We start from the raw sequence: 22,112 nt of genomic DNA on the forward strand, positions 1-22,112 counted from the left end.
TAATTAACATATTAAGGTTGAGTATCATATTATTAACAGATTGAAGTAGAGTAGCAGATTATTAACAGATTGAGGTAGAGTAGCAGATTATTAACAGATTGAGGTAGAGTAGCAGAATATTAACAGATTGAAGTAGAGTAGCAGATTATTAACAGATTGAGGTAGAGTAGCAGAATATTAACAAACTGAGGTAGAGTACCAGTTTATTAACAGATTGAGGTAGAGTACCAGCTTATTAACAGATTGAGGTAGAGTACCAGCTTATTAACAGATTGAGGTAGAATACAAGATTAACAGAATGAGGTAGAGTACCAGATTATTAACAGATTGAGATAGAGTAGCATATTATTAACAGATTGAGGTAGAGTACCAGATTATTAACAGATTGGCATGGAGTACCTGTCCATGCTCCACAGTGCGAACCTCCATTTCAGCGTCCTGTTCTTCTGTCAGAGACACTAAGGAACCTCCTCTCTCCTCGCTGCCTTGGTGACGGAATGCTCCATGCTGCCTAGCCTCCTTGGTAGTGGCACCCGGGGGAGATGGGATTTTCCCATCATCCCTCACTTCACGTAGGCCCTCCAGGCTGTAACTGAAACCCAGGAAGTGAAACCAGAATCAGGGTCAAGATGTTGGACTGTACAACAGAGATGTCATAGTGAGAAGATGCGTTGACCAAAAAGACACCTTATCAATGTCTTTTCAACCAAAATCAACTCCTCTCTATCCCTCTCTCCACTTGCTGTATGTCTGTCTCACCATCTCTCTCTCCTCTCCCCCATCTGACACATGATCCCCTCTCTGTTTGTCTCTCTCCTCTCCCCCCTTCCTGACTGTCTCTCTCCTCTCTCTACCTGTCTGTCTGTGTCCCTGTTTCTCTCTTCAGTCTCTCACATGTACTGAGTAAAGCCACCTGAGAAATCCCTTTTCCCAACTCCACACCTCTCGTTCCAGGTGGAGATTTACATTTAATTCAGTAGACAATTACTTTCTACGCTGTAATGGCTAGGGTATAAGCACCTTGAGCAGTGACAGCAACAGTGACTATGGCAATCATATTCATATGATCAAACAGTAAATAAGAGCTGTAAATTGTAAATTCTCACTGTAAATCCAGAGTCGTATGCTTTAAAATGTATTGTGTTAAGCTGAATAATTTATAATCTTTACATTTGTACACTGTCAATGACAGCAGCATTTAATCAGTAAGTTCATACTGTATGTATCGGGAGTCCAGCATTAAAGAACAATCCACAGGCTTCACAGGGGTGCTGTGGAACTGAATTGGATCGTAACGTAGTATGAGGTAGAGGTAACCAGATGGTCATGTGATTAAATCATTACAAGACAGCAGCATTCACCAGTGTCCTCTCAGGTAAATGACTGCTCAGGTCACTCTAAACAGCTTTCAAATCTTTTTAATGATACTGCCATTCAGTATTATTTGCCACATAAACCTCTCCACATGAAGCTTGACTAAACCTCTGCACCATCTAGCACCAGGGACAAGCAGAGCAAGGTGTCAACTCTTCACACCACAGCACGGAGAACCATTCAAGTCTCATGCAAACAGCTGCAGAGCTCCGACTGCTCATTCAGAAGGGGGTGCTGGTATTCATTCCTAGACAACTACTCTAAAAGAGCCAGTCACCAATTACTGAGGGGGCTTCTAACTATAATAACTAATAATATCAATACAAATAATAATAATAAATGATAATATTAACCATAATAATAAAGAAGAAGAATACACAGGATTTAAAGCACCTTTCAAGAAACCCAAAGACACTACACAGCAAAAGAAAACAGACCAGAAAATAACAGTCGGCTTCGCTAGAGCCGAATGAGGACCAAGCTTTGCAGAGGGGAAAGTCACATCGGTTTGTTCTGAAGGTGGTGAGGGAGTCCGGGTTATGGAGTCTTCCAGAGTTCAGGAGCCGTGGTGCTGAATTCCCCATCCCCCATGGTGCACAATGTTTTTAGGGATGAGTAGTCCTGAGACAGAGGAGCGGGGACTACAGGAGGCGGTGTGTATATGGAGGAGGTTAGGTAAAGAGAGGGGACTATGGGAGGCGGTGTGTATATGGAGGAGGTTAGATAAAGAGCGGGGACTATGGGAGGCGATGTGTATATGGAGGAGGTTAGGTGGAGGAGCTGGGACTACGGGAGGCGGTGTGTATATGGAGGAGGTTAGGTAAGGAGCGGGATATTAGGGGCCTTGTAGGTAAGGAGCAGGGTCACATAAACATGGAACTTGACCAGTATCCAATGATGGGGGTGCTGCAGGGTCCGTGGGCTTGACAGGGATCCAATGATGGGGGTGCTTCAGGGTCCGTGGGCTTGACCGGTATCCAATGATGGTGGTGCTGCAGGGTCCGTGGGCTTGACCAGTATCCAATGATGGTGGTGCTGCTGGGTCCGTGGGCTTGGCCGGTATCCAATGATGGTGATGCTGCTGGGTCCGTGGGCTTGACAGGGATCCAATGATGGTGGTGCTCCTGGGCCAGTGGGCTTGACAGGTATCCAGATGATGGTGGTGCTGTTGGGTCTGTGGGCTTGACAAGTATCAAATGACGGTGATGCTGCTGGGTCTGTGGGATATGGAGGGTCATGGGAAATCTTGCAGAGATGAAGTATGGCAGTTTTGGTGATGGACTTGTGGGGCTCAAAGGAGAGTGGGGTCTAAGATGACACCTGGATTCCTGGCCTCGGAATCTGGGTAGTTTGAGCAGCAGTCAGTGGACATCAAAGTCACCTACTTTCTTAAGTAGAGACTTGGGAGCCGCCGACATCACACGTTTTATGGCGGTTGAGTTTAATAAGATTAGAAGTCCTCAAGTTTTTAATGTTCTTAAGACATTAGTTTGGAAAAGGTAAGAATAATGAGGTAATTCAAAGCCTACAATGGTGGAAAAATGTAGGCACCACAATGTGTTCACTAGTAGGATGACGGACAAAATCTAAGCGTGTGGGTCAGGTTACACAAAAAAATTGCTCTTCTTTTGTTGGGTGGAGAGGAAGAGGATGATTAGGTGGAGATCAGGGAGAGGTGGAGAGGAAGAAGAGGTAGAGGACAGGGAGAGGTTGAGAAAGTGAAAATAATAGATGTTGAATTAGTACCTTCTATGAAATGTTGTCTTTACTTCTCCAGGACTCTGTTTAGCACTGAACAAGATAGATTGTGACCAAGGAAAGAAAAACAATTAAACGACAGATCTGCACACAGGAAGATGCCTCAAGCATGACTGGAACTCAGATTAGAATTCCCCAGTAAGGAAATACATGGAATGCCTTTTCCAAACTAATGTTTGGGATCCTAATACATGTATACATTAACACAGAATATGATCTGTAACGATAGATTTGGCTAACTTTATTGAGATATGGTCGTCTATAAATGTCATACATCGTGGAATAAAATTGAAAGTAAAAAAAGAACCATCAGTTTGATGGATCTGTCCTGAAAGTTACAACAGAAAAAGACAGAAGTGTATGTGATTGCTTCCGCATTTATCCCAAAATAGAAGTCTGAGAACCAGTTCCTACTGTATCACAGTCAACCAGTTCCCCAGGCCTACTGTATCACAGTCAACCAGTTCCCCAGGACTCTGATCTATCCTCAGACCCCAAAGACTGTCATATATATCCAGAGACTTAGAGACTCAGATATAACCTCAGACCCTGAGGTTCTGGAAGTGACACTATTAGACGTGGCATGCAGAGAGGTGACACTATTAGACGTGGCATGCAGAGAGGTGACACTATTAGACGTGGCATGCAGAGAGGTGACACTATTAGACGTGGCATGCAGAGATGTGACACTATTAGACGTTGCATGCAGAGAGGTGACACTATTAGACGTGGCATGCAGAGAGGTGACACTATTAGACGTGGCATGCAGAGAGGTGACACTATTAGACGTGGCATGCAGAGATGTGACACTATTAGACGTGGCATGCAGAGAGGTGACACTATTAGACGTGGCATGCAGAGAGGTGACACTATTAGACGTGGCATGCAGAGAGGTGACACTATTAGACGTGGCATGCAGAGATGTGACACTATTAGACGTAGCATGCAGAGAGGTGACACTATTAGACGTGGCATGCAGAGAGGTGACACTATTAGACGTGGCATGCAGAGAGGTGACACTATTAGACGTGGCATGCAGAGAGGTGACACTATTAGACGTGGCATGCAGAGAGGTGACACTATTAGACGTGGCATGCAGAGAGGTGACACTATTAGACGTGGCATGCAGAGAGGTGACACTATTAGACGTGGCATGCAGAGAGGTGACACTATTAGACGTGGCATGCAGAGAGGTGACACTATTAGACGTGGCATGCAGAGATGTGACACTATTAGACGTGGCATGCAGAGGGGTGACACTATTAGACATGGCAAGCAGAGAGGTGACACTATTAGACGTGGCAGGCAGAGAGGTGACACTATAATCTCCCCTTGGTTGGTTGTGAGGACACACTACCACGCTGCATGCTGTCTCGCGGAAACAACATTGTGATGTATTCATTAAATACATTCGATGTTAGTCTGAGAAAGCTAAATCAGAGCCAAATCAGTGCCCAGTCCACTTGGCATTAGGGTGTGTCTCGGACATCCAGAGATGTCCAGACGTAGTGAACCACAAACCATCAGTGTTTCCGTCCTTTATAAGCCACTAATAGCAGATTCTAGGCAGTCTGTGGACAACCATGTTGGAACAGTACAGGGCCTTAAATAGTGCAGAACATCCTGTCCAAAATGTGACCCGCTTCCCCAGAAAACATTCCATTCATTGTCATGTTTGCGCCTTGGCAAGGTCTCGCTGGGCAATAGTGTGTGTTTGTCCGGGAGCAATCTCCAGACGAGATGGTGTGACTGGATCGATACTCTGTTATCTATTACGTTTTCTACTCCTCTTCCCTGATCCTCGTCCTTCTGCCGAACGCCAGTCAGTGTCAGTTCTCATGACTGTTCGTGCCTGTGCTACAGTCTGTGTTGTATGTTCTACTGAATCTCTGCATGTATAGTCACTTTCAGTCAGTACCTGCGTTGGTTCATGTCTTCCTCTCCCCCCAGGTTCTTCCCGGGTCCCCAGCTGTGGCGCCGGAACGGGGACAGCGACCGGACACTGGGGCTGGGTTCTGCTGAGGAACCTGGAACCAGCCGTGGAACCTCCGTCGGCCTGTCCTGGGCTTCCTCCTCAGTCTCTCCTCCGCCTCCCACTCTGGCCCCGGGTTTGTGACCCTCTTCAGCACTCCAGCTGCTCCCCTGGCCCCGCCTCCCCTGGCCCCGCCTCCCCTGGCCCCGCCTCCTCAGACAGCTCTCCGGGCTGGAACTGGTGGGGTCACCGCTGGCCGTGTCCTCTGCGGAGGAGCGGGACACTGACAGCTCACTGGTGCTGTCCCCAGTCACCGTGTCATCGCCCTGGCAACAGAGTGTGGTTGTCGAGTGCCCGTGTCATATCTGAGCACTATGTAAACACACTATCTGATTGGATAGGATTGGATATCGCCACGTGGGCTTTCCTGCCACTGCTATAGGGATCGCTAATCTTCTCATTTCATCTCCCCTTCTGATGCCCAGTGCACCTCTGTTTGGATGTCAGCCCGCTAGCTCAAGGCGACCTCAGCAGAACCGAGCCGCTCTTCCTACAAGGAAAAGACAGGCTGCGTCGCTGATCAAGCCCGTCGTTGTTCAAGGTATACTTGCTATATCTGGTTTGTGTGGCGGTCCAACCTAGGTATCTAACGATGGCTGCCCTAACTAGAAGTCACCCTGGACAAGAGTTTCTGCTAAATGGCTAACAGGTAACTCTGCTAACAGTTAACAGTAAAATGATATACTCTTGGAAGAGGTAAACAGCAGCAGTAATGTGTTGCACATTTCATCACAATACTCTGCTCAATGTTTGTTTGAGGATGTCCAACTGAATGTTCTACTCAGTGTGCATTACTAAGGTATGAATACCCAACTATCACTAAAAAAGGCAATTAATCAGTAACCCTTCGTCATCCTTCTCATGTCAGTAGATAACATCAGCCAAGTAGGTATGACTGAGGGGAGCCAGCCAATGTTAGCGTCCCCATACATATTTCATTTCATCTATCAAATATCCATTCAACGACATAATAATGGAACGCTTTTCTCCCCTAAATATTAGCCACATTTCCATTCCCTATAGCGTAGAATGACAATAACAATAGCAATGACCTGACCAAGTGTTTTATGTAAAACCACATGGTCCTACCTAGCACTGTGGCTGGGGCAGGAAGTCCGGCTCATGAAGAGCAGCAGTGTAACACAGGGTTTGGATGTAACCTCCCTGGAAGAGCAGTCGGCTTGAATTTGGTGAACTTGAACAACTGAATTTATTGATCAGCGCAATAGAGACAAAATTTCAACGCAACTGCCCACAGTTCCAAACTCTTGAGGATCAGGACAACCTACCTTTGACCTAAAAGGACTAAACCAATAACCCAAATTCTACACTGTGTGTGTTTGTATGTGTGTGTGTGTGTGTGTGTGTGTGTGTAAGAACACAAATGGTGATTCTGAAACTGAGTATGCTGACGGTGAGGTCCCATAACCACACTGGCCAAACCCCAACCAGACCAGAGGAGTCATCCAGCCTCCTGACTGTGAATACAGTCCACTGAATCTCATTTACAGAACTGAGATTAACCTCCATCCCCTGAACAAGCAGTTTGTAATCACACTCTCCACAGATCTTAAGACACGGCCTATGCATTTCCATTCACTTACTATTAATGGGAAATAACATTTGTAGTAAATCACCATTATATAAAAGTACAGGCATTTCTGAAGCCTCTTTACCTTGCCAAAGACGCTGTCCTCTCCTGTACTTAAGAAACTCTCTGAGTCGCTGCCCGACGCGCGGTGGAGGGTTGAGCTGGTGCCAGTTCCCTGACAGTCTGAAAACACACATCACACCATGACATCAGGTCTTAATCAGAGCTTCCTGGATGGGCCCACGGGGCAATGGTCAAAATAGGGGATAAGCCACCAGCTGGGACCCACACTCATTCTCCACAGCAGAAAAGGACGTTGTAGTATTATCACCGAAAGAGGAACATCTCGCCACTGACACACTGAACCCATAACGTGGCCAACCTCTAAACTGTTACAGTCAAAACAGGACAACGTCATCACCGAAGAAGTTGTATGCATGTTATAAAGCAGAAGTCTGAGCTTCATTGGTCTTTCCCTCATGACCTGTTGAAGGCCGTCTGTCTCTGCCTGGCGCTAGTAAGGCTCAGACGGACGGTCGCTCTAATATTAATCACTCCTGCCCAAATTGGTGGAAGGTCTGGGGGGGCCTTACTTCAGAGGTGGCCTTTGTAGACATATTTATGACATAATAAAGGACCAAAATGAGGATTCAGATGTTTTTTTGAGAATCTCAGTTTCTGCCACTTCGTTGGAGTCCACCTGGGGTAAATTAACTTAATACATTTCGACAAAATGTAAAAAAAAATTGAAGGTGTGTGAACATTTTCCGAATGCATTGTTGCTACGTATAACATTTGAAATAGAATGATTGTACATTCACAGTGTTGAATTAGCATTGTATTAGCCTTGCAAACTAATGCGTATTTTTGCTATAGTACGAGTCATCTCCCAAAGTCAACTGCCAGGTCACCATGTTAATGTTGTCACAGACAGATTTAGAAATATCATTACAGTGTATTGCCCAAGTATCATTGTGTCTGTCCAACGCCATTAGAGAGATCCTGTCCGCACTCATTATTGAGATAGATTCTTCAACAAGCCAGATGCACATCTAACATTTTTATGAGGGTAGTCTATCAGCATTTTTGGGTCACTTATGTTCAGGTTGGATTGCATTCTCACGTGAAATTAACCATGCTAGTGTTTCACTTAACACTCCTGGTCTTGGTCAAGTGAGGTGGTCTTTTCACCTTCACAAACGGACCTAACTAAAGGGGAAAACACACCAGGATTTGATTTAACAGAAAAAACAAGCTAGGTGTGAAAGAAACAGGAATGCTAGGCTGGAACGCGAGGAGGGATAGGTTAACTCTAGTAGAGTGTTTGCAAAAGTCACTTCAACTTCAGCAGCTGGATGTGTGTTTGTTTGTGTTTGTTAGTTTGTGTGGTTGTGTGCATGTAAGATGAGAGGTGAGATAGCGGGTGTTGACTATAAGAGTTTACAGAGAAAACTTTGTTATTCAGCACTGAAATTATGTTTCAATGGGCAACTGGTTGCAAACCCTTTCGGACCCTTTCAGAGAGATGAAATAAGTGATGAGGGATGCCTGTCTTTGTATTTGATAACTGCATACATATTGTCTGGCTATGACTGGCTATGTCTGTTGCCCTATGTTGAGCTAGTATCTAAACTAACCTAAAATTTAGGAGAGTAGCAGAAGAACCAGCACTTTCCCAAGGAAAGTTAGGGTATGTGCGTATGATTATGAGGTAGCTGTCAAAGCTCACACAACCCTGCAAGATTTCTGTCTCAGCGGTCAGTAGAAAAAGCCTAAAGAAAGACTCAGTCTTTTTGCGATAGCCTGTTTGCGTTAGAATCAGCGTTAGACAGTTGGTCTTGATCAGTTTTAGACAGTTGGTCTTGATCAGTTTTAGACAGTTGGTCTTGATCAGTTTTAGACAGTTGGTCTTGATCAGTTTTAGACAGTTGGTCTTGATCAGTGTTAGACAGTTGGTCTTGATCAGTGTTAGACAGTTGGTCTTGATCAGTGTTAGACAGTCTGGATCGGTTTTAAACAGTCGGTCTGGATCAGTGTTAGGCAGTCTGGATCAGTGTTAGGCAGTCTGGATCAGTGTTAGGCAGTCTGGATCAGTGTTAGGCAGTCTGGATCAGTGTTAGGCAGTCTGGATCAGTGTTAGGCAGTCTGGATCAGTGATAGGCAGTCTGGATCAGTGATAGGCAGTCTGGATCAGTGATAGGCAGTCTGGATCAGTGATAGGCAGTCTGGATCAGTGATAGGCAGTCTGGATCAGTGATAGGCAGTCTGGATCAGTGATAGGCAGTCTGGATCAGTGTTAGACAGTTGGACTGGATCAGTTTTAGGCAGTCTGGATCAGTGATAGGCAGTCTGGATCAGTGTTAAATAGTTGGTCTGGATCAGTTTTATACAGTTGGTCCGAAACAGACCAACTGTTCGCATTCCACGCCCGGCTCCAAGCCAACACAAACTATGTAGGGGAAACAGGAGTGCTACAAGGTTGGACCAGGTGTTTGTCTCCGGGGTGCTACAGCTTCAATAGAGTTTTTGCTTTTCTGTCTTCTCCTCCACGTCTGTTCATTACTATCTTTTTACTTCCTGAAGCAGATCACAGGATGAAACCTCACAGAAAGAAGGCCTTGGGACTGTTGGTGTTGGTGCTTAAGTGACAGTAATGCGGACTAGTTGTCTGCACAGCTCTACTCTATCAATCATTTTAGAGGTACATCTTCAAGAAAGGCTTCATAGTTTTTCCAACATTGCTATGGAGAAAAACAGGGTTGTGTCACCAATGACATGGGGCTGATTAATTTACTTCCTAACCGTGAAATTAAAAAACTCTTCTCCATGATAAATATTAGGCTAAATAGATGCCAATAGCCAGCTGGTGGATACCGTAGGCAGAGTACTGGATAGCTGTTGCGGGAGTTACCGCCAATTGCATCAAAAATAAGTAGCAGTGAAAATATCTGCTCCGTCCTATTAATAGTTATCCAGCAACCATATATACCCAAGGGTAGCTGGCTGGGAAGGAATGTATCAGGTTGGAACTAGCCTTTTTTGATAAACAAAACAAGGCTAAATGTATTTTTGAGGCTAAAAAAGGCTAGCTATCTTTCAAACTTCACTACGTGGATCATCAAACAAATGCCTAAACAGTTAGCTATCTTGTCGCTTGATTTAAACCATGCTAAGGAAAACCATACAGTATGACTGAAGCTTGATCATGCACTTTCAGCGGCACAATCCATGCCAACTTTTTAATGCAGTAGCTCACAAGACACCTGTCCGTATTCGGTTTCAACACCATGACTATTTAGTTGTTGTTTGCAAGAACATCAAATGTCAAACATCCATTCGGTTAAAGGTAGAATAGAAATTGATGTGCCTGAAATTGATGCATTTCAAAGAGAGCTAGTTTTTTATTTACACTAAGTAAGCAGGATGAAATGGAGGCCAGGGCAGCAACATTTGAAACTTTTAACCTGTCTTGCTCCATACCAACAAGCAGAAGTTTGCTGTGTCTTTCACCACTGTGCATTTAGACATAACATGCCTGAAAAATACAAAATCTCTTTAAAAGGTCTTTGAGAAAATAATTTTGTCTTCTAGCCAATACAAGGACTTAATATCTTCAGCCTGATGTAAAGATGCCAATATGAGTCTAGACATATAGCACATAAAGCTAACACTACAGTCACTCCATCTTTATCATGTTTTTATTCTAATCAAAGTTTACTGGCGGCATACACAGACCAGCTAGCGCTATAGTGGATCCAACAACTAACACTATGAAAGACTGACCTGGTCAAACAGTCACCCAGGTAAGTATCCTAGCAACACAATCACATTTACAGCAACAACCTGGAAGCAATTAAGGTCTTAACAGTCTTGCTCAGGGACAGAGGGTTCTTTCCAGGTTTCACTAGCCCAATGCTGTGGACCAGTAGGGTACCATGTCACCCCATAATTCTTACCTGTCAGGGTTGGTACCAGGCCTAAGCGACAGTAGCAGTAGCTTAGGACCCCTGACTGCTAGGGGAGGATGCCCCAAATAAAATGTTTGCTTAGGGCCCACAAATGGCCAGGGCCAGCCCTGTTACCTGTGAAGACGGCCTCTGTCTCCCTGTTGTCAGGGGAGGAGTGGATCTGTGTGTGGGTCAGAGGACTGCAAGACTCTGGGAAGACAGCCTCTGTCTCTCGTTGGATCTAAGTCAAGAAAAGGAAAAACAGGAGGACAACACTTAGTCATGTGACAGCCTTCTAGGGCGCTTCTCAAATGGCCCTTACACGCTATATTTGTAGGTAGAAAAAGAAACTGTGCCATTTGGAACTTTTATGATTATGCTGATGCATTTAAACAAGCTTGTTATCACACATACGCGTGTGATTAATAAGGCAGTACTATATCATGAATATTGTTACAAGTAAATGCCGTTGTTCGGGCCAACACAATAGTGGAGACCTGCCAACCTGTTAACCTGCCAACCTGGGACTGAATTTATGATACAGCACTGACTTGCATGCCTTATCGCTTTCATGAAATGTCACAAACATACTTGTGTATTTTCATTTATGAAAAAGATTTAATTTAAGACAGACTGCAAACTTCAGTCACGTGAAACAAGCAACTAGAATGGCAGAGACTAGTTGCATTTCCATTGTTTTCCGTTTTTTATTGGCAATTATTTGGAGGTATCCATGATAATGAACATTTATTTGATGTGTCATTTTGCTTTGAAAAAATATATACTTTTTGGATTTCAAAAGAGAAACTAATCATTAGAGTTCTTTCAGGCACACCAAAGGAATTACACCGTTATTATTGGTTTTACGCCGGAGTACCAAAATAAATTCCAGTCTAGAAACAAGGAGCAATGATAAGCATGTAAATGAGCTGATTCAGACAGCAACATTTACATAATGACAATCTCATGGTTGCCAGTGATCAACATCAGATGAAGCGAGTAGCAGACATACTGTAGGTATGATTCTGATCGCCAATACAACAGACAGAGAGGAACAGACAGAGAGGAACAGACAGAGAGGAACAGACAGAGAGGAACAGACAGAGACAGAAAGAGTAACAGAGAGAGAGAGAGAGAGAGAGAGAGAGACAGTGTAACGGAGAGAGACAGACAGACAGAAAGAGAAAGAGAAAGAGAAAGAGAGAGAGCTCTATGGTTGGACCAGCCATCAATGTTTCTCTAACACCCAGACACAGCCTAGATGTCAACATGGAGAAATTATCTATAGGCACACAGATAGTGTTTTAAAACCACTGCTTGCTGTATTATCACTGTGCTGATAGTTTTATCAAGTCTTACATTAAGGACACATCATTACATTTTAAATGGAAACGTGGAGTGGGTCTCTGTGAACAACAACATGTTATATCGTTTTTGAACAAAGCCCGATTGCAGAAACTACCACCATTATCGGACTTCACGTATCAAGGTTGAAACAAAAATTTACAGCATAGAAACAAATTACCAGTTAAAGACGAGGTCTGCGATCTTTGGTTACTGGTAGTAAAAGTGGCACCGTCAAACCAAAAAGGGCCCCGGAAAAGTGTGTACTATGTCATCCATGTTGAAAAGTGTGTACTATGTCATCCATGTGGAAAAGTGTGTACAATGTCATCCATGTGGAAAAGTGTGTACTATGTCATCCATGTGGAAAGGTGTGTACTATGTCATCCATGTGGAAATGTGTGCCCGTGTCATTCGCCTTAAATTAATTCCACAGCTAAAAGGTGTATGATAGTGACTCCACTTATATATTATGCGCATATAAACAACATAGTAAACATTCAGCACAAAATGGCAGTTAAAAATACATAATTTTTGTTAAGTCGCACAGTCCCACTGAAAACACCTAGAATGGCTTCAAACCTACAGACGTGAAAAAGTTTGTACATCCCACGGAAAGCTGTTTATGTTTTTACAGACTTGGACAAATAGATCTGTAATCTTGACAAATTTCACCAAAAACAAATGTAATGTTTCCGATCCCCATTACAACGCTGGCATAGTTTTTTTTGACCGCTGCCCAAATCGTTCCTTACCCTTTTTTCAATGTCCTTATGTTTTCATTTCATTTGCGTTTTCCATTATTTTTGTTTCTTTGAAAATGTAAAAATGTACATCCAATCTCAATGTGTCTCCCTGAACAATAAACACCCAGTGTGGAAATGAGTGTTAATGCAGTCAGTGTCCACACACGGGGGTCTGATACTGCTTCCAAATCCCTCTGATTGAATGAAGTTAACATACAATTCTTAAGGGGCACCCTATAATGGTGGGGGACTATGTAAAACATGTCATGTAATTTCAAAGTGGCTCATAAGATATGGATTAAAATACCCTACATTTGTTTCACCTTTATTTCTGTTGATAATTTTGGTAGAGAAATCTTTCATTTTCAGCAATGAGCTGGAAGCAATTGGAGTGAACTACCTTGCTCATAGAGAAAATGTTTTTTTCTTTCACCATGCCACTTTGGGGATTAGATTTTGGTTACTGGTAAACAGATAGACACTAAAGGGATAAATTATACAGATTTACTGATTTACGAGTAACCCTCTAATCCGCTGGTGCCGGTCAAGGAGGCCCCTTAGGCAAACACCAGATCCCTCTCGGCATCTTTAACTAGTAACCCATTTATACATGTATAGGACCAAGTGTACATCAGTGCAAGAATTTCCACAACGCTGGTCAGCTTCTCTAACTATTTGCTACCTTGATGATGTTGGAGCTGACAGTCTGCACTATAAACACATTGTCACTGCATCATATCAGACAGAAGGTTCTGGAAACCAGAGCCATTATCCAATACTTAATGTGCGAATTCTCTGAAAATACTTCTTCCTACACACCCCTGCAGAGGGAGGGGTATAAAAAAGGGAGGGGCCTGAACGAGGGATGGGCCTGCCAGCACATTAAGAAAACATGCCAGTGACAGTGTGACATCGACACACAACACACTGAACCCAGTTTTGCACCAACTACATTCCCCCCCCCATATCTTCGTCCTTCTCTTTGTCCCTACCGCTGTCACACACTCTCTCTGCTGACAGAAACCTGGCACCAGTGTTGTTCTGAAAGCATAATTGGAGAACTCAGCGATGAACTGAAAAGGGAAAGAATGCCAGTAATTTTGGTCGGAAGGAGAACATAAACAAAGTCCCAATAAAAACACATGTGGTTTAAAAATACAGGCCTGAGAGATGAAGCTTAGGATGTGTGCCAAATGACAGCATATATCCTTCTAGGTACACTACATAGAGAAGTGTGATCTAAAGTAGTGTACTGTACTATATAGAGAAGAGTGATCAAAAGTAGTGTACTGTACTATATAGAGAAGAGTGATCAAAAGTAGTGTACTGTACTATATAGAGAAGAGTGATCTAAAGTAGTGTACTGTACTATATAGAGAGGAGTGATCTAAAGTAGTGTACTGTACTATATAGAGAAGAGTGATCAAAAGTAGTGTACTGTACTATACAGAGAAGAGTGATCTAAAGTAGTGTACTGTACTATACAGAGAAGAGTGATCTAAAGTAGTGTACTATGAGGAGAATAGTGGTCAAACATTGTAAACTATATAGGGAAGAGTGGTCTAAAGTAGTGTACTAAGTAGTGAGTAGAGTGGTCTAAAGTATTGCATTATAAAAGGAGCAGGGTGGTCAAAAGCAGTGTACTATATAGAAAAGTGTGGTCTAAAGTAGTGTACTGTATTGAGAAGTGTGGTCTAAAGTAGTGTACTATATAGGGAAGAGGGGTCTATAATAGTGTACTATATAGAGAAGTGTGGTCTAAAGTAGTGTACTATATAAGGAGCAGGGTGGTCTAAAGTAGTGAAAGATAAGATCTGTTGGAGGGAAGTCCTTCATGTCTCTAACTGTGATCAGATCTAGGGAAGGGATTCTAAAGATTGCTTGGTATGGGGCATGGGGTATAGGGCATGGGGCTGGGGTATAGGGCATGGGGGCTGGCATATGGGGTGTAGGGCATGGGGTATGGGGTACAGTCCATGGGGCTGGCATATGGGGTGTAGGGCATAGGGTGTGGGGTATAGGACATGGGGCTGCCATAAGGGGTATAGGGCATGGGGTATGGGGCTGGGGTATAGGGCACGGGGGCTGGCATATGGGGTGTAGGGCATGGGGTATGGGGTATAGGGCACGGGGGCTGGCATATGGGGTGTAGGGCATGGGGTATGGGGTATAGGGCATGGGGTATAGGGCATGGGGGCTGGCATATGGGGTGTGGGGTATGGAGCAATGGGGCTGGCATACGGGCTATGGGGTATAGGGCATGGGGGCTGGCATATGGGGTGTGGGGTATGGAGCAATGGGGCTGGCATACGGGGTATGGGGTATAGGGTATGGGGCTGGGGTATGGGGTATAGGGTATGGGGTATAGGGCATGGGGTATAGGGCATGGGGGCTGGCATATGGGGTGTAGGGCATGGAGCAATGGGGCTGGCATACGGGGTATGGGGTATAGGGTATGGGGCTGGGGTATGGGGTATGGGCTGGGGAAGGATGTGTTATGTGGATGTAAAAGGCTATGTTATGAAGTCACCTGGCTCTGGGCCCATTTCCCTCTCAGCCACCAGATCCAGGCTGAGAGCCAAAGGAAACCGTTAGTTAGAAGGAGAGTGAAGAGGAGCTGCCTCTTCCAGAGCTGATCCAGACATCGATACTCTACAATCTTTTGCCCGACCTATCTCTGTCTCTTTGAGTCTCCCTCCATCTCTGTGTCTGCCTCCGGTCTCTGTGTCTGCCTCCGGTCTCTGTGTCTGCCTCCGGTCTCTGTGTCTGCCTCCGGTCTCTGTGTCTGCCTCTGTGTCACCTACTGCCTCTGTGTCTGCCTCTGTGTGTGCCTCAGTCTCTCCATCTGCCTCTGTCTCTGTGTCTCTGTAATGTATTTCTATGAATATTGACCGTGGAGGCTCAAGGAAGAGAATAGTAGTTGTATACAGTGAAATGCCCCTGAAGGAATGTTCATTGACTACAACCTTGGATGGAGCCTTAATGCTAACAATAAGAGAGTTGGCTCTGACAGACTGAAATGTCAGTCCTGGTGTCTACCATCATGGACTTAGTCTTAGAGTCCAATGACAGAAAGAGCTATTGGATCTAATGCACAACGAGACTACTGTGACAAAGCCTGTTTCCAATAGAAGTTGTTAAAAACCTCGGGTTGAATTTAGCTGTTTGAGAACACAAGGATTCAGGTCTCTGTTGTGATTACAACCAGTGGAAGACATTTCAGGCTAAATCCTAGTGCGGTTCAGTGTTGAACCAGTGGAAGACATTTCAGGCTAAATCCTAGTGCGGTTCAGTGTTGAACCAGTGGAAGACATTTCAGGCTAAATCCTTGTGCGGTTCAGTGTTGAACCAGTGGAAGACATTTCAGGCTAAATCCTAGTGCGGTTCAGTGTTGAACCAATGGAAGACATTTCAGGCTAAATCCTAGTGCGGTTCAGTGTTGAACCAATGGAAGACATTTCAGGCTAAATCTTAGTGCGGTTCAGTGTTGAACCAATGGAAGACATTTCAGGCTAAATCCTAGTGCGGTTCAGTGTTGAACCAGTGGAAGACATTTCAGGCTAAATCCTTGTGCGGTTCAGTGTTGAACCAGTGGAAGACATTTCAGGCTAAATCCTAGTGCGGTTCAGTGTTGAACCAGTGGAAGACATTTCAGGCTAAATCCTTGTGCGGTTCAGTGTTGAACCAGTGGAAGACATTTCAGGCTAAATCCTAGTGCGGTTCAGTGTTGAACCAATGGAAGACATTTCAGGCTAAATCCTAGTGCGGTTCAGTGTTGAACCAATGGAAGACATTTCAGGCTAAATCTTAGTGCGGTTCAGTGTTGAACCAATGGAAGACATTTCAGGCTAAATCCTAGTGCGGTTCAGTGTTGAACCAGTGGAAGACATTTCAGGCTAAATCCTTGTGCGGTTCAGTGTTGAACCAGTGGAAGACATTTCAGGCTAAATCCTAGTGCGGTTCAGTGTTGAACCGATGGAAGACATTTCAGGCTAAATCCTAGTGCGGTTCAGTGTTGAACCAGTGGAAGACATTTCAGGCTAAATCCTTGTGCGGTTCAGTGTTGAACCAGTGGAAGACATTTCAGGCTAAATCCTAGTGCGGTTCAGTGTTGAACCGATGGAAGACATTTCAGGCTAAATCCTAGTGCGGTTCAGTGTTGAACCAATGGAAGACATTTCAGGCTAAATCGAGGCACATTTACGATTTGTTAACCACTGGGGACTGTGGAGTCGTAAATTGTCTGATGGATTATTTTTAACCCAGATGCCCACTTGCCATACAGTCATTTCACCTCTTGATACATCTCATTCTTAGCCTGGGTCCCAAGTCACTTCCCGATACATCTCTTTCCTAGCCTGGGTGCCAAGTTACCTCCCGATACATCTCATTCCTAGCCTGAGTCCCAAGTCCTCTCACTTTATACAGTGGGAAGAACAAGTATTTGATACACTGCTATTACAGTTAGATATCTTGCAGTTAAGTATTTTGCAGGTTTTCCCACTAACAAAGCATGTAGAAGTCTAATAATCACACTGTCAACTACAGTTACCACTGTAATAATCACACTGTCAACTACAGTTACCACTGTAATAATCACACTGTCAACTACATCTACTATTGTATTAATCACACTGTCAACTACAGTTACTATTGTAATAATCACACTGTCAGCTACAGTTACTATTGTAATAATCACACTGTCAACTACAGTTACTATTGTAATAATCACACTGTCAACTACAGTTAGTATTCTAATAAACACATTAAAAAATACAGCTACTATTGTAACAATCATACTGTCAACAACGGCTACAATTGTAATAATCACACTGTCAACTACAGCTACTATTGTAATAATCACACTGTCAACAACAGTTACTATTGTAATAATCACACTGTCAACTACAGTTAGTATTCTAATAAACACACTGAAAAATACAGCGACTATTGTAACAATCATACTGTCAACAACAGTTACTATTGTAATAATCACACTGTCAACTACTGTTACTATTGTAATAATCACACTGTCAACTACAGTTACTATTGCAATAATCACACTGTCAACTACAGTTACTATTGCAATAATCACACCGTCAACTACAGTTACTATTGTAATAATCACACTGTCAACTACAGTTAGTATTCTAATAAACACACTGAAAAATACAGCTACTAACATTAACACCACAACACAGCTAACATCCCATAGATTACATATTCAAAACATTTAAAACTTTTTAAGTCATGCATATTATCACAGAAATTAAAACAAACATTTATTCATGTAGACAATCCATCCTCCGAAAGTATGTACCCTACTTGATAAAGACAGGTTTGTTCAAATCAATGCACGGCTATTTGTTCAGGATCCAACCCAACAGCAAAGAGGCAAATGATCCATACCTTAATCAAAACCACATCCACTGCTCTGAACCCCTTGGTACATAAACCATACCTCCTCCTGTGTCGCTCGTACATCTCTCCCCCAAACGGAGGTGCTAAAGCCCAGCAGAACAGTACAATCCAACATGAGAGAGTTGAGTCCTCGGTGAGGCTGGAAAACTGAGGGAGAAGTACTAATCTATCACATCTGTGGTGAACCAAGTACCAACCTCTCCCAGAGGCTCCACCCCCCCTCCCACCCTCCCTCCTCGTTTCCTGATTCCCTCCTTTCGTCCGTCCATCCCTCTCCCAATGCACTGGTGTCTGTCACTCTGTTCTTCCCTCTCTCTTCCTCCCTCGCTTTCTAAATGTTTTTCCTCAGTCTTTTCTGAAAGTGTGAATCACATCAGTGAGTCAGTTTCCAAGTAGAAACAGGAAATCCATCCAGGGAAGCAGAAACCGAGCGATAACAGTGACACCGCCCAACCCAGGAGGGGGAACGGAATGGCACAGCCCAAAGACTCACCTCATCTCCAGGTTCTACTGAGATAAAGCAGGCTGGTCACTGAACCCATCCCGAAGAGCCAAACAGCCTCTGAAACATTGTTCTCAAAAAGCTTGTTCTACTACTTAACATCATCAAATTGACCAGAAATAATCTGTAGCTTCTAATCTAAAATCACAATAAAACATTGCCCTGTTGTACCTTATGTTGAGGCTCAAAATACAGCACCATCTCCTTCTATTTATGGTCCTCGGACTAGAGATGAAAGGGGTTTGTCCTAATAATATTCAGAATAATATTTAAAAAAGTAATTAATCATATCCTAGAGACAAGGTTGTACTGGACAAGATTTCCAATATCTGTGTTCACAGCAGTGCACTCTATTGTTGAGGAAGGAGTCGTTTCTCCCAAAGGAAGAAGATATTCCCATGGGCGTATCCTGTGTTGCAGTAGACTTCCAGAGAGCCACTTTACAAACGGCATCTTTCACATGACATCAATTCCTGCTACGCTGCACCCATGAGGTCATCGGAAAAGGAACCTTTCGTAGCAGAGAAAACATCGGTTGGAGGAGATATTTTGTATGTAGGGCTGTTAAGAACTCACCATGGAGGAATCAGCATCTCCCTGGTGGTCCACCATGACCTCTGCTGCGGCTAGGACGCTGAGGTCTGTAGAGCAACACGGCACACAATGAACCAGAAAAGAACACAGTACACAATGAACCAGAAAAGAACATGGGACACACAACCAGTCAGAACACAGTACACAATCAACCAGTCAGAACATGGAACACACAACCAGTCAGAACATAGTACACAATCATCAGATCATCCTTAGGCTGTAAAAAAAAATGAATCCATCAGAGAGACAGCAGGAACATTAGGAGTGGCCAAATCAACAGTTTGGTACATTCTGAGAAAAAAAACACAAAAAGGCCTGGATGTCCACAGAAGACAGTGGTGGATGATCATAGGATCCTTTCCATGGTAAAGAAAACCCCCTTACAACATCCAGCCAAGTGAAGAAGACTCTCCAGGAGGTAGGCAAATCATTATCCAAGTCTAACATAAAGAGAAGACTTCACAAGGGCAAATACAGAGGGTTCACCACAAGGTGCAAACCATTCATAAGCCTCAAGAATAGAAAGGCCAGATTAGCCAAAAAACATCTAAACAAAAGCCAGCCCAATTCTGGAACAGCATTCTTTGGACAGATGAAACTAAGATCAACCTGTACCAGAATGAAGGGAAGAAAAAATTATGGAGAAGGCTTGGAACGGCTCATGAGCCGAAGCATACCACATCATCTGTAGAACATAGTGGAGGCAGTGTGATGGCATGGGCATGCATGGCTTCCAATGGCACTGGGTGTTTATTGATGATGTGACAGAAGACTGAAGCAGTCGGATTAATTCTGATGTTTATAGGGATATATTGTCTGCTCAGATTGAGACAAATTCAGCAAAGTTGATTGGACGGCGCTTCACTTTACAGTTGGACAATGACTCAAAACATACTGCGAAAGCAACCCAGGAGTTTTTTAAGGCAAAGAAGTGGAATATTCTGCGCCCCTGAAATAAGGACTGTTGGAAAATGGTTGCAATTCCTAAACGTACAATATTTTTGTTCAAACCCTTGAATTAAAGCAGAAAGTCTGCACTTTAATTGCATCTCAATTGTTTCATTTCAAATCCATTGTGGTGGTGCACAATGCCAAAGCTATGAAAATTGTGTCAGTGTCCAAATATTTCCGGACCTAACTGTAATATACAGGCCAGAAGAGTATTAAGAAAATAATTCAGAATTCAATGTGATAGTAATAATATCACTATTAAATATGTGGCTGGAAAGGGGCCTATCCCCAATCTCTAAAATGTATGACTGGAAAAGGGCCTATCCCCAATCCCTAAAATATATGACTGGAAAAGGGCCTATCCTCTATCCTCAAAATATATGACTGGAAAAGGGCCTATCCCCAATCCCTAAAATATATGACTGGAAAAGGGCCTATCCCCAATCTCTAAAATGTATGACTGGAAAAGGGCCTATCCCTAATCCCTAAAATATATGACTGGAAAAGGGCCTATCCCCAATCCCTAAAATATATGACTGGAAAAGGGCCTATCCCCTATCCTCAAAATATATGACTGTAAAAGGGGCTATACTCTATCCTCAAAATATATGACTGTAAAAGGGCCTATCCTCTATCCTCAAAATATATGACTGGAAAAGGGCCTATCCCAAATACCTAAAATGTATGTCTGGAAAAAGGCCAATCCACAATCTCTGAAATACGTGGCTGGAAAACAGCCTATCCCAAATCTGTAGCTTCATAACTACAACAAAAGGATAACAACAACATCCCTTGTGTTGCTGTACTTTAATGAATGACAATGGAAAAATCCCTTCAGATCGGCACTGGGCAACTCAGCAAACGGGACATTTCTGGAAACAGCCAGGGCAGTTATTTAAGTGGTATTATGTAACGGAGAACTGCATTAACAATAGGTATTAAAAAGGGTGTTCCTGTTCCTTCTGTCACCACCCAGAGCACATCTTCTTAGTCCCAAATGGCACACTATACCCTAGGCACTGCACTTAATGCAATCAGTGCCCCTTTGTTACTCTGTTAATAAATACTTTAAATTTTAGTTCCGACCAATAGTGAACATTGACAAGATTAAATCTTTTTTTTTTTCTTTTTCAGTAATAAGTAGTGCCCAGTGGCTTATATAGGTCATGAGGTGAACTTTGGGTCTTGAGAAGTGAACTTGATACTATGTCATGCTGTCAGAACATCTGGCCTGACTAATGTGACCCAAACGACACACAGTTTCCCACATAGTTTCCCCATCTAGGTCTGACAAGAGCCCAAAGCTCTGTATTTTACTTAATGTAATGAAATACACAGGGAAAAGAGTTCCATTCAGGACACACAGTCCATGAACACACCTTGTTGCCTGAATGATGCAAAGCCACTCAGACCACTTCTTATTGGCCAGGAGGCACTCAGAATTCTCCTAACTGGCCAGGAGACACTCAGACCTCTTCTTATTGGCCAGGAGGCATGCAGACCTCTCATAAATGGCCAGGAGACACTCAGACCTCTTATTGACTAGGTGTAAAAATCATTCTGTGGACTTACTGGAAGTGGACCAGTGGAATACTGAAAAAATTTGGTTATATACCTCAGTAATGTACCTCAGTTAAATACCTCAGTTAAAAAACAATTTGTCAGAAATAATGTCAGGAACTATTAATAAATGGTCTGTATGTAAATAGGGAAATTATTGACACACTGTTGCGCTGTGTCATGCTAATGTTACCCTCCTAACTGATTCAAATTAAGCCACGGGCTGTGCTTGAAAAGATCCAAGAAGCAATGTTTAATGGGTAAATTGTGACTGACTGACAGATCTACAATA

General features: G+C 43.4%; 1 protein-coding gene across 11 annotated transcripts in view; it reads right to left on the reverse strand.

The window, feature by feature from the left end:
- Positions 1–22,112, reverse strand: part of LOC105016665 (A-kinase anchor protein 13) — a 55,258-nt gene that overhangs the window by 31,670 nt on the left and 1,476 nt on the right. For 8 of the 11 annotated variants that reach the window (XM_034287146.1, XM_034287149.1, XM_034287143.1 and 5 more), the window contains 6 exons: positions 19,292–19,356; positions 10,838–10,943; positions 6,841–6,938; positions 5,051–5,430; positions 3,121–3,165; positions 400–592 (listed from right to left, as the gene is read on the reverse strand). In XM_034287146.1, coding sequence (XP_034143037.1) covers positions 400–592; positions 3,121–3,165; positions 5,051–5,430; positions 6,841–6,938; positions 10,838–10,943; positions 19,292–19,356 — 887 coding nt within the window. Of the gene's footprint in view, positions 1–399; positions 593–3,120; positions 3,166–5,050; positions 5,431–6,840; positions 6,939–10,837; positions 10,944–18,201; positions 18,350–19,291; positions 19,357–22,112 lie in introns of those variants that run through there. The other 3 variants (XM_034287152.1, XM_034287151.1, XM_034287147.1) reach the window with 3 other exon arrangements.

Source organism: Esox lucius, chromosome 17 (assembly GCF_011004845.1).
Source record: "Esox lucius isolate fEsoLuc1 chromosome 17, fEsoLuc1.pri, whole genome shotgun sequence".
Lineage (NCBI taxonomy): Eukaryota > Metazoa > Chordata > Actinopteri > Esociformes > Esocidae > Esox > Esox lucius.